General features: G+C 44.0%; 1 protein-coding gene across 1 annotated transcript; it reads left to right on the top strand.

Moving 5' to 3' along the window:
- Positions 1-387: 387 nt before the first annotated feature.
- On the top strand, positions 388-13,129 carry dhx29 (DEAH (Asp-Glu-Ala-His) box polypeptide 29). The gene is made up of 28 exons (XM_063889830.1): positions 388-719; positions 1,306-1,379; positions 2,037-2,150; positions 2,238-2,367; positions 2,713-2,855; positions 3,065-3,205; positions 3,399-3,525; positions 3,994-4,143; positions 4,565-4,739; positions 5,509-5,629; positions 5,800-6,192; positions 6,396-6,662; positions 6,733-6,876; positions 6,961-7,137; positions 7,528-7,668; positions 7,752-7,896; positions 7,982-8,102; positions 8,280-8,364; positions 8,502-8,590; positions 8,971-9,099; positions 9,185-9,260; positions 9,509-9,733; positions 9,827-9,963; positions 10,553-10,643; positions 11,086-11,370; positions 11,819-11,950; positions 12,054-12,150; positions 12,879-13,129. The coding sequence occupies exons 1-28, from the start codon at positions 542-544 to the stop codon at positions 12,923-12,925; spliced, it is 4,134 nt and encodes a 1,377-aa protein (XP_063745900.1). The 5' UTR covers positions 388-541; the 3' UTR covers positions 12,926-13,129.
- Positions 13,130-13,206: the final 77 nt, after the last annotated feature.

A 13,206-nucleotide genomic window follows, 5' to 3' on the forward strand; every position in this document is an offset into this window, starting at 1 on the left:
GTGTGGGAAATTAGATACTCTGAACCCTGACGCTGTCTGAATCATTATTCAAATTATTGTGTGATTATATTTATATCGTTAAAACTACTATATGGATTTTATATAGCAGTTACTCCATTAGAGATTAAAAAAACAGCAAATAAATTAATATAAAATACAAAGGAAAGGTAAAGTAAAATAGTTCATATTGTACTATAATGATATTTTACTACATAACTCGCTATTGTATTGCTTCATGTTTTTTATATATGTCTCTCATTTATATTCTCAAGGACAGACACGAGGTGACATTTTCAGATTTATTTGATAATTAATAATTCAATTAAACAAAAACAAAAAACGAACGAAATATAACTTCCGGTACGGTAGCCGGGTTGTCCAAAAAAGTCCCCCGACATGAACACGGCGAAATTTTCTCAGTAGCTTCATCCTCCTTTCTTTCCATTTTATTAGTAACCACAACATTTCAGCTCGTTGTGGATGACTTGGCGACTCGTAGCCGAATAGAGGAGCACCAGACAGGCAGTGTTTTGCTGATCAGATGGGTGGAAAGAAGAAGAAATCAGCAGCGGGAGCAGCTGCTCCTTTAGCCCCGGCAGCAGCAGCCTCAGCCGGCAGGAGTGATGCCGCTGCGGCCGGGAACAGCGTGGCGGAGGAACCGAAGAAACAGGGAGCCAGCAACAAACCTGCGAAACCGGCCAAAGAGAACAAATCAAAAGGTGATATATTCCATAAATACATATAAACAGGCTGCTATAGAGCTGATAAGGAGTCTGTTGTGACGCAAAGTGCATGTTAATAATCTAATCATTATAAATATACAGCCTAATAACAATGCATGTTTATATCCAAAGTGCCTGTCAAACCCTGAGGAGCTTTACACAAAACACCACTACACAGTACAGGTGCAAAGATAGCACATCTCTGTCAAACATCACCCCTAAAAAATGCATGTAGCCACAGATCTGGAGATAACACAACATGTAGCTGTCAAAGAGAACAAATCAAAAGGTGATTCTACCTGGGTTTGGTCAAGCATTTGAGGAGTATTGAAAGCTGAAAAGGTGCTGATGATATGATCCTTTTTCAGGCTGTTATGGAGCTTAAAGATGTCCATTCTGTTGTGGTAACCCCTGTATTCTGTGACTTGATTATGCTGTTGTTATTATAGCGTATGTTCTATGCTCATATTAATACTGCATGAGTCAAGCTCAACACTAGTCAATACAGGGCAGATGTTCCAGGTCAGGATTAACATGCATTGTTTTTGTCTGACACCCAATGTCTGCTTGTTGTTTCGTGCAGCTCCAAAGACCTACAGTCTTGCTAACACGGCCCAGGTGGACACAGGTGGAGTCGCTGACAAATCCATCCTTAAAGTAAGTCAGGTTTATTTTGTTCCGTGTCTCTGTATGTCAAGCTCACGTTGCAGCTCGTTAACATGCTTATAACCTGCTAATATTCTACACGTGACCGTGGAGGTTTTCTTTTCTCATGTATATTATGCAATTAACACAGAAATATAAAATAATGACAGCTTTGCTTTCAAACAGTCCAAATTATAATCAAGCTTTAAACATTATTGTTCTGTAGTGCAAAGGAGCTACAAAGCCACAGATATATGCGCTGGTTTTAGGGCATTTTAACATATTTTCATTTATTTATGAGGCTGAGGAATATATCACATGGTTTGGAGCACAAACAACAATAACAATATAATGTCACACAGCATGATTTAAGTACAACAAATGGTTCTAAAAAGCACAGTCTCCAAAAATGCACCCAGAAGATATGCTTTTAAAATACATTTGAAAAAAATGTATGGTATTTTCCATATTTTGTAGCATTTGAAAGACCCAAAAAAAGCCTTGTTAGCGGACTACCTGACTACTTATAGTAAATTAATTACACAGCATTTCTAAAGGAAGCTTTTTTTATCACTGGAAGCTGTTCGAGTCCAGCTGCAGATCCAGTCTGTTTTTACACCGAAAAACCCTCAAAATGTTCAATAAACTGAATTTGACTCTGTATCACAGGTAGTTATCCAACCGGACCTGGAGAAGAAGATCATCAAACTGATCAATGACTTCAGGGAGGAGAACGGGGACAAAGGGCCGGTGTCGGGGAGACTCACCAACAAGAAGTTACTGGTAAATAAAACCATCCGTCTGACTCTGACACGGTTATTACCACGTATTTAACATGTTGTGTTCATGTTGTTTTGTTTGTGTTTGCAGGACCTGTACACGGCTCTGCAGAAGTTCGGCTTCAAGAGGGAACACGTCGAGGAGGCGATGAAGAGCAGCGTTCTGTACGGAGGAGATCTGCACTCTGCTCTCGACTGGCTCTGTCTGAACCTCAAAGATGGTACCAGAGAAATAGATCATCATGTGTTTTCCTTTGTAGAAAACAGCTGGAAAACTGGTGTAAAAAGTGCAATATCTCTCTGTAGTGGAGTATGAAGTACTATGAAAATACTCAAGTAAAGTAAATAGTACTTTGTGAGGAATTGTACTTAATTTCATGTGGAAATTTTACATTTCTAAAGTAAAGTTCTTGATTTTCTACATTAATTCTGATCATCAGAAATATAACTGTGTAATATTAAACCGTAAACACTAACATATAAAACCATAGCGTACTATAAACATTTAAAAGAGCGTGCAAAGTAGCTGCATGGTTTTTTATCCTGTTGTCCCGTACGTTTTCCAGATGAGCTTCCGGAAGGTTTCACCCAGCAGATGCAGGAGGAGAGTCAGAAGAGCAGCCGACCCAAGTTCCAGCCTCCTGCTCCGGAGAAACCTGCCCCCCCGAGCCCCAAAGCCCCCAGCAACGCACCCAGAGAGACCCCTAAGGTGTGTGTGTGTGTGTGTGTGTGTGTGTGTGTGTGTGTGTGTGTGTGTGTGTGTGTGTGTGTGTGTGTGTGTGTGTGTGTGTGTGTGTGTGTGTGTGTGTGTGTGTGTGTGTGTGTGTGTGTGTGTGTGTGTGTGTGTGTGTGTGTGTGTGTGTGTGTGTTGTTGATTACTCAGATGTGCACTTGGACTCTTAACGTTGTGTTCTGCAGGCCTCGGAGAAAGATGAAGCGGCCTGCATGAAGGACTGGATCTTAAGGTATGCAGAGCAGAGCAGTGAGGAAGAGGAGGAGGAGGAGGAGGAGGGAGGGAAGAAGACACGCAATCCTGAACTAGAGGAGAAGTTTGATCCGGTAATTACAACTTACGGTGTTTTATTTTAAACCAAATCCTGATATTTCTCCATGATTTAGTGTTCCACTCTGTAGTCTCTATGCTAAGCTAAGCTAACTGCCCTCTGGATGCAGGCTCTTGCAGCGTCGCATGACGATGTGATACTGCAGTAAACGTTGTACTCACCATGCATGCTTATCCCTCGCCTTGCAGAACGACCGCTATCTGCTCCTCACGGCGCAGCTGTACGACGCCAGAGACATGGCCGCCACCGCCAAGAGCAAAGGAGACAAGATGGGTCAGAGGTCGGCTCAGGACCGGATCCGCATCATCCAGCAAGGTCAGAGCGCTTCTCTGACTGAGTCCGGCAAGAACTGGGAATCCTGCAAAGTATATTTGTCTCATACCTGGTCAGAACACTTGATATTAGACCTCATTACTTAAGAAGTAGCAATGCATAGGGTCTTGTTTTAGAACATGCATCTTAATTATGTCTTATTTTGAGTTGGATCTCAGATGAAACTTGGAAAAATCACCAACTAACTTCAGGAAGCTGAAAGTCTGGCTCATTTTGTAACTCTAAATGTACTAAATACGGTGAAAAATAGCTCTAAATAAAATTTCATAGCTTATTATAATTCATCTAAATATCCGTGTTAGTGCAACAACTCCAAGCTCACTTTCCCTTTTGCTCATTACAAGTGGAAACACCTTGTTTGTTTGTTTTTGGAGCAGCTTTTCTCCCTGTCTGCACATATTAAAACATGTCTATGACTCGTACACAACACATTTGTTCCCTGTGTTGTAGAGATGAAGCAGCTGGAGCCCCACCCCATGTTCAACCCGGCTCTGAAGGTGGTGGACGCACCTCAGAAAGAGAAGAAGGCACTTCCTGTCACCGAGGATCTCAGCTTCAGCTTGTTTGAAGAAAAGGAGAAAGCCCCTCCTAAAGAGAAAGGTTTGCAACTCAAATTTAAACATCCATTGAGTTTTTCTGCCCTTTTGAGTTGGATTTAAATAAGGATATACGAATGTAGCGCTTCTTGTGGAGCCTAATCTGATGTCAAATAGTTCAAACTACAATTCTGGAGCCTGATGTAATAAAGTACAGGATATTTTTAGTGTTTGTGAATGATCACCGTTTGTTTGTGAAATGAGGAGAAATAATAAAAGGTTGTTGTTGATTTATTTGAGAAAGGGACGATTCACACTGATTAATACACGATCAGCAACACTGTGCAACACTGAGCCGTACACACAGTTTGATACCTGGGTTATTGTTGTTGTTTCTAAGTTTGGTTGCAAACAGTGAAAAATAAACGAGGCTTTGGGGTAAAAAAAGTCTCTGATTTCGCCACCTTTCCCTTTTTGTTTTCCAGCTCCGGCTGTGAAGAAGAACGAGCCGAAGGACATCCGTAACTTCGACTACACGGCTCGCAGCTGGACGGGAAAATCCCCCAAACAGTTCCTGATCGACTGGGTCCGGAAGAACCTCCCCAAGAGCCCGGCGCCCGCCTTCCACAAGGTGCCTGCTGGGAAATACTGGAGGTCCAAGTAAGTGTGTGTGTGTGTGTGTGTGTGTGTGTGTGTGTGTGTGTGTGTGTGTGTGTGTGTGTGTGTGTGTGTGTGTGTGTGTGTGTGTGTGTGTGTGTGTGTGTGTGTGTGTGTGTGTGTGTGTGTGTGTGTGTGTGTGTGTGTGTGTGTGTGTGTGTGTGTGTGTGTGGGAAAAAGTCTAAAGGATCTCCACTTCAATTACCGCTCTCACGAAACAAAGGGATGGATTTTAATTAGTCAATCTGCTCTAATTAGTACTTTGATACATACGGTTTAAGGTGTTTGTACTTTACCTAAGTTTTTTATTTTCATTTTTACATTTTTTTGTTATTCTAAACTAAATTTCAAAGAGAATTTCTACTTTTTTTTACTCAACGGCTAAAACTATTTAAACATGTATATTTTTGTACTGAAATCCTTTAAAGAGCAATACAAAAAAGTGTTTTCACTGATTAAATTTCCATTCAGTACAATTCATTTTATACATACTTTTACTTTTACTGTGGTTATTGCAACGCCATTCCTCAATATTTTCTACATTTGCTCAAAAAAAGGGTTGATTTAAGGTGATATTTCATCCATTAATTGATTAATTCTTGGAAAAGTAAAGAATATCTTCTGTACTAATGCAAAGTACTCATGATTTTGTGCCGTGTATTGAAGAATAAAATATCCTGCAGTAGTGATATGCTGTGTGATGGATGATTGTATGATTCCATTTATTAAAAATCTACTAATATCCACTTGTATTTATCCGATGTCCACTCAGGGTGCGTGTTCAGAGGACGGAGGACGTTCTGGAAGTCTGTCCCACCATTTTGACGGAGGATAGCATGCAGGCTCAACACCTGGCCGCCACCCTGGCTCTCTACACCCTGATCAAAGGACAGGTAATACGGCGGTGCTGTGATGACGGATTTCGGTAGTGGGCCCTGAATGCACCATCACAGAAATTAAACTTTTAAAACCTTGACTTCGAAAGTGCTAAAATGCCGACTCATTCCGTTTTAGGACTCATTCCTCTGCTGCTTTTAACCCACTCTCCCCTCCTTTTCTCCAGTCCGTGCACCAGCTCCTCCCCCCCACCTACAGGGACGTGTGGCTGGAGTGGAGGGACAGCGAGCAGCAGAAACAGGAGGAGACTCGCACCGCCGCCAACAAACCCCGAGACCAGTTCATCTCCCGCCTGCTGACCCGCCTCAAGCAGCAGCAGAACCAGAACCAGGGGCCCGAGGCCGGATCTCAGGGCCCGCCGGAGGGAGGCGGGGCAGGGGAGGATGAGCCGGAAGAATCCTGGGAGAACCTGGCAGGGCTGGACATGGAGGAGGGAGGAGGAGGAGGAGGAGAGGTGGAGGATAAGAGCGAAAAGAGAGGGAGGAAGGAGGGAGCTCTGGAGGCAGCGAGGGAGCTTCTGATGAAGCTGAGGAAGTCTCCGCTGGCTCAAAGACTCAAGGTAAGGATGTCTCTTTGGGGCTTTCCTCTTCCTGTAGTGTGTTAGTGGTTTTAGTGCATGTCAATGGTCTACAGAGGCTAAAATCCTAAAGATGCATGGGATAAAAATACAAAAATGCAGTAAAAATTATCTGGAAAAGTAAAAATAAAATAGTGAGGATGCACAAAACTGAAAGTAAACTAACCATGTGATTTTATTTGAAGGCGGAGCGAGAGCAGCTCCCCGTCTTCCAGCACCGGCACCGCGTCCTGGAGGCTCTGCAGCGCCACCCGGTGGTGGTGGTGGCCGGGGAGACGGGCAGCGGAAAGAGCACTCAGATCCCGCAGTTCCTGCTGGAGGAGCTGCTGACTGGCGGCCCGGCGGCGCGGCCCTGCAGTATCGTGGTGACGCAGCCGCGCAGGATCTCCGCCATGAGCCTCGCCTGCCGGGTCAGCGAGGAGCAGGGCTGCGAGGACGGGCCCGGGTCAAAGGTCGGGAGATATTCTTCTACTTGATGCACGGCTCTGATGAATCTGTTTTAATGTTGGTTTATGTTTCCAGTCGTCGCTGTGTGGGTACCAGATCCGCATGGAGAACCAGTCTGGGGAGTGGACCCGGCTGCTGTACTGCACCACAGGGGTCCTGCTGAGGAAGCTGCAGCACGACACACACCTCAGCGCTCTCACACACATCATCGTGGACGAGGTGCACTTCAAAAAGAACACACTCTCAAATTAAAGCAACAAATAAAGTACAAATAAAAACGCTTTACCCTGCCCCCCCCACCAGGTGCACGAGCGCAGTGTGCAGTCGGACTTCCTGCTCACCATCCTGAAGGACGTGGTGATGAAGCGCTCGGACCTGAAGCTGATCCTGATGAGCGCCACGGTCGACTGCCACAAGTTCTCCTCCTACTTCAACCGCTGCCCCGTCATCAGCATCCCGGGCAGGACCTTCCCTGTGGAGGTGAGGGGGGGGGGCGGGGGGGTCCACTTTATAATTTAGTGAATTATTCCTTTATATATTTTAAAGTGCATATGAGAGAAAACAGAGGCAGCTTCTCTCTCTCACAATCACTCTGTGGCCGTTGATGGCTAAAGCTGCCAACATTATAAATATCTAAACATGTTTTAAACTAAATCAATGAATTAATAAAATAATAAAAAATACAAATTAAAATAAAAGAATTATTAATACTTAAATATTATTATTTAAAATAAAATGAAATACATTTATTTATTATAATTATAGAAATAAATAAATATGGAAAAACACATTTTGTTGAATCATTTATTAGCTTTCAGAAGCTGGAAAAGTCTAAAAAGCACATTTTTAACGTCCTGGTTTTGTGTCCAGGTGTCCCACTTAGAGGACATAGTGGAGGAGACCGGCTACCTCCTGGAGAAAGACTCTGAATACTGCCAGAAGATCCTGGAGGACGAGGAGGAAGTGAGCATCTCCTTCTCTCAGAAAGGAGGGAAGACGTCTCAGCACCAGGTAGCGTCTCCTTTCATCACATGAGTGTGTGTGTCACCTGTCACCTGTGTGTGTGTGTGTGAGCTGTTCCTGTCTGCCACCAGGAGGTCATATTGAGGGACTCCTCGTCCGGCTGGGACTTGGGTCCTGATCTGGATCACTTCAGCAGCCGGACCCGGCAGGTGCTGCAGTACATGAACCCCAACAAGATCAACATGGACCTGCTGGTGGACCTCATCGCATATCTGGGTACAAATCATCCTCTGATATGCATGCATGTCTATGGTTGGAGCATGCGTTTGTGCAGCCTTTATGATAAATATCTGTGTTTCAGATAAATCTCCTCAGTTTGCCGAGATGGACGGAGCGGTGCTGGTGTTCCTCCCCGGTCTCGCTCACATCCAGCAGCTGTTCGACCTGCTGACCTCCGACAAGAGGTTCAGGGACAAGAACAGGTGACACACACACACACACACACACACACACACGGATCTACTCTAATCCTAAATGCATCCATTAATATCCTGATTTGAACTTAATGCATGAGTCAGAATGTTTTAGCAAATGTAAAGTATTTCACAGTGTGATGTTAGGGCTTTAACTGAAGTATCTGAACACTTCCTTGTCTGCAGGTTCAGGATCGTCGCTCTGCACTCCACTCTCTCCTCCAAAGACCAGGCGGCTGCGTTCACAGTGCCCCCTGCTGGAGTCAGAAAGGTACTACCTATTCATATATAGTCAGTACAAAAGGATTATACATCAGTGAAGGTGATGTAGGACCTTTAAAAGTCTGTACAGATAACATAATGTGAGGAATGTCTGATATATCCTGATAATCTCTCGTGTCTCTTAAGATTGTGTTGTCCACGAACATTGCGGAGACAGGCGTCACGATTCCTGACGTCGTGTTCGTCATCGACACCGGGAAGACCAAGGAAAATAAGTAGGTGCTCATACCAGAAAAAGAAAGATGCTGCTTTATGGTACAAACGATCTATTTTTAAATGTAAAGATGTAAGTGTTAACTGAAGAAGGACATGAATGAAAAGTCTAAAGTCATAAATCTATTATAATTGAGATATTTGGTAATTTTGTGTCCTAGAACATGGCTAATAATTGCAGTAAAAATGACATTTTCAGGTTATATTAGTAATTATTGACATATTTCCATACTTTTATGTTCAAAAAGCTCTTTATTTAAGGCTTTTCAAAGCATTTACCTGCAGAAACACCTCTATAACTCACTTCAGGAAAGGGAAAACTCCAGTAAGTAGAAATGGTCCATCCTTCAAGTGTAACTCTAATGTTCTGTGATGCGTTCAGGTACCACGAGAGCAGTCAGATGAGCTCTCTGGTGGAGACGTTTGTCTCTAAGGCCAGCGCCCTCCAGAGGCAGGGCAGAGCAGGACGCGTCCGCAACGGCTTCTGCTTCAGACTCTACCCCAAGTTCAGGTGAGGACAAACTCAATAATGTACCAACAAAACTTCAAGATTTCTACATGAAAATAAAGCTGAGGAGTTCTGCTCCGGGTCTCAGGTTCAACTCCTTCATGGACTACTCCATTCCCGAGATTCTGAGGGTCCCACTGGAGGAGCTGTGCCTGCATATTATGGTATTTAAAACCCACTTTCTGCGGCCCCTCTGGTTTCCCTAAGAATATTAGTTCCTAGCTCATATTGTTATTACCACTGACTGCTACTTCTTATTCAGTCAACATATAATTTCACCGCTGTAATCTGCCCGGTAACACACTTCATGCAACCACCGACACTTTTGGATCACAAAAAAATCACGAAACGTATTTACTAACACTCAGGATGGTGTCCCCTTTAAATGTGTCCCCTCTCCCCTCTGTGGTAGAAATGTCAGTACGGCTCCCCGGAGGAGTTCCTGAGCCGGGCCCTGGACCCCCCCCAGCCTCAGTCGGTGTGTAACGCCGTCAGCCTGCTGAGGAAGATCGGAGCGTGTCACCCCGACACACACCTCCTCACCCCGCTGGGTCACCACCTGGCCTCGCTGCCCGTCAACGTGAAGATCGGGAAGATGCTGATCTACGGAGCCATCCTCGGCTGCCTGGAGCCCATCGTACGCCCCTCCCTCTCTTCATCTGATTACCTATGGATGAGAGGCTGCACTTTATTATAATAATGAAGAGGGGGGGGTTTGTTTGTGTTTCAGGCCACCATCGCCGCCGCCATCTCTGAGAAGTCTCCGTTCTCCACGCCGATGAACAGGAAGGAGGAAGCTAACCTCGCTAAAGCCGCGCTCGCCGTGTCCAACTCGGATCACCTGACCATCTACAACGCCTACCTCGGGTACGGAGCTGCGCTCTCTGAGATGCTTGGTGTATTTATTTGCAGATTAGACCCCGTTGAGCGGATATTTCGAGAGGGGGAAACCGAGCATGATAGGAGAACCCCTGGGGATGGTGGAGGGATGAAGGGATTGATGGAGATCCGGTCGTGGAGGAGCGGAGAGAGCAGATTTAGAGGGTTAACGATGCGTTCTGATTGGCTTGTGCAAACAGAGACGAAGGTGATGGGTTGGGAATGAACGCCCATAATTGCTGACGGGAGGGGTGAGATAGAAATATGAGAATGACAGGATGTAGAGACGGTCTTCCTGATTGATTTTGCGCTTATCTACATTTGTTATCAGTCTCTGGTGAGTCTATGTCTGGTATGTTGTCGTATGCACAAGAGCTACAGCCGCTCCAAAAAAATATGTACAATAAAACAAAAAAATGGCGGAAAAGACCTGATTTTGCACATAAATTGCATGAATAAGGAGAATATGTAGGTACAATATTAAATAAACCAATGTTAAATGAAATAATGAACAGTAGGCTAAATATTACATCCTGTATTTTTATTGATTCATGTGTTTCTAACATGTTTCTGTCAGCTGGAAGACCTCTCAGAGCGACGGACAGAGAGCAGAGACGTCGTTCTGCAGGAAACACTTCCTCAACAGGACTGCTCTCATTACCATAGAGGTAACACACACACACACACACACACACACACACAAACACACACACGGTAAAATCCTGCATATTGAAAATTGTACTCAGGTATTTCTAGCATAAAATCTACAGTACAGACTAATATGATAAACACACACTATGCTATGTAAATAAACTGTGTATTTGAGGTGAGGTGTGTGGTATATTGAATATTTCTAGGTTCTTATGTGTTTTTAAAATCAAAACGGGGTGAAATGCTCAGGATTTTATATTTAAAATTAGATGATAAATACTCATCGGGAGTCATTTCCCCTCTAGAGGCTTTTCATGTGTTTATATTTTATATTGTAAAGCTTTATTTTGTGTCTTAATTTATCTTCAGTTTTCATTTCCTCTCATATGTGAGAGTCAGCTGACACACACACACACACACGCACAATGAGCGCCTGTGTGACACCCCCTCTTGCTGCAGGGAGTGAAGCAGGAGCTGGTGAGGATGATGGAGCAGGTGGGGTTCTGCGCCCCCCGCTGCAGGCTGCAGGCGCCGGCGCTCTCCAAGCCTCAGATCTCGGTGCTGAACGCCGTGCTGGCGGCCGGTCTGTACGACAGCGTGGCGCGCGTGCTCGTCACCCCCTCCGTGGACGTGCTGGACCGGGCGGTGTGCAGCGTGGAAACCCCCCAGGGCAGAGCTCAGGTCCACCCCTCGTCTGTGAACAGAAACCTGCAGACCCACGGCTGGCTGCTGTACCAGGAGAAGGTAGGGAACACGGGTGTGTTAACGACCCTGTGCAGTACTCCTGTAATCTACCCGGTAACACACTTCATGGAACATCCGACACTTTAAATAATTTGGATAATCTTGACAAATATAGAAAAAAAATCACCCGCTTAAATATTTTCCCGCCTGTTTTCACAAGAAAAACATGTAATTTCAAGATTTCAACGACAAAACATCACGTGGCAAAATGTATTTTTTTACCTGAAAGCACGCCAGAATAAATGTAGGAGCTTCAGTGTGGTGTGCACAGGTATGGAGTTAGATTAATAACAGACTGAATGAACCAAACGACTAGGGATTTCTAAACCAGTTCTACTCTCAAAAGCTCTTAATGAGAGCTCTATTTGACCCATGATGGTTAATGTCTCTGTTTAGTGTCTCTGTTGGCAGGTGAAGTTAATTGATGCTATGAAATGTTGATCCTCAGGTGAAATACACTAAGATCTACCTGAGAGACACGACTCTGATCCCCCCCTTCCCCCTGCTGCTGTTCGGAGGCGACATCGACATCCAGCACCGAGAGAGGCTCATCACGCTGGACGGATGGATCCACTTCCAGGTCAGCTGCGTTTCACTTTGTAGGCCGACAAAAATGAAACTCCTTCCAGGTTTTATTTACCTGTGTTGTCGCCCCCCCCCCCCCCCCCCTCCCACCCTAAAAGGCTCCGGTACGGATCGGTGTGATCTTCAAACACCTGAGGAAGCTGATGGACTCGCTGCTGGAGAAGAAGCTGGAGAACCCCCGGATGAATCTCGAAGGTAAACTCAGGGGAAGATATCAGCATTTTTAAGATGAAAGTCCTGAATTTACAAGAAACTGGGATCTTTTCTCTGATCAAAATAGATATTTATTCTGTGGTTTAACGAAGTAAATCCAACCTTGCAAATTAAAGCAATTCGGTTCCTTGACAAGAAAAAAATCCACAATTTTCCAGGGATTTTTATTCCTTTAGTCTCAGATTATTATTTTTTTCCTTGATTTAAAACTTATTTCTCATTAATTTACCAATTTATTCATGGCTGTTTTTCATATGTTCCTACTTAAAAGTGCCCTTAAAGAGCCTTTTAAGCAGCAAACAATTCAAATAAACAATCATTTTTAATTATTTAACAAAAGGCTTTTCTGATGGTAAAAGCCTCCATTAGACACGTTTATGTAACGATGGAATACTGCCAATGAAGTATTATGTTGTAGTTAAATTGATTTAATACACATAATTAATACAAAATGTATTTGGATCCATTCTAGATGAAAGGAAACAGATTGAAGGCTTTTCACTAACATTTCTAATAAAAAACGTTCACATTTTTATTCATTTTTATCCAAATGAACTGTCCCTGATGTTAACGGGTGGAGTATTTGCATGTATGTATAGTTATATAGTAAGATGTATAAAACACACTTAACAAAACATGAATATGAACATGATGGGGCTTTTTGGAGCATACATATGCAGAAAAGGTAAGCTGCTCTTCTGTGTGTGCAGGTGAGAGGACCATCCAGATGATTCTGGATCTGATTAAATCTGAGTGACCAGGATCTTAATGCCCCTGAAGAACCAGAACCAGAACCCTGTCCTCCCTACAAGGACCTGGAGGACGGACGCTTCCAGACGGTGACTCTCTAAAGATGACCTGACTCTGACTCACATTGAGGAGGACTTATCATAACGAAATGCAAAAACTAATTATGTTGCCAAATCTGATGGAAATAAAGCTGTACACGTTTTTATCTCGAGCCTTTCGCTGCGTGGTTGTGTAGACTAAATAAAGCAGGTGTGATGCAGACATCAGTAAGACGTTAATACAGGTGAG

This window comes from Eleginops maclovinus, chromosome 8 (genome assembly GCF_036324505.1).
Source record: "Eleginops maclovinus isolate JMC-PN-2008 ecotype Puerto Natales chromosome 8, JC_Emac_rtc_rv5, whole genome shotgun sequence".
Taxonomy (NCBI): Eukaryota; Metazoa; Chordata; class Actinopteri; order Perciformes; family Eleginopidae; genus Eleginops; species Eleginops maclovinus.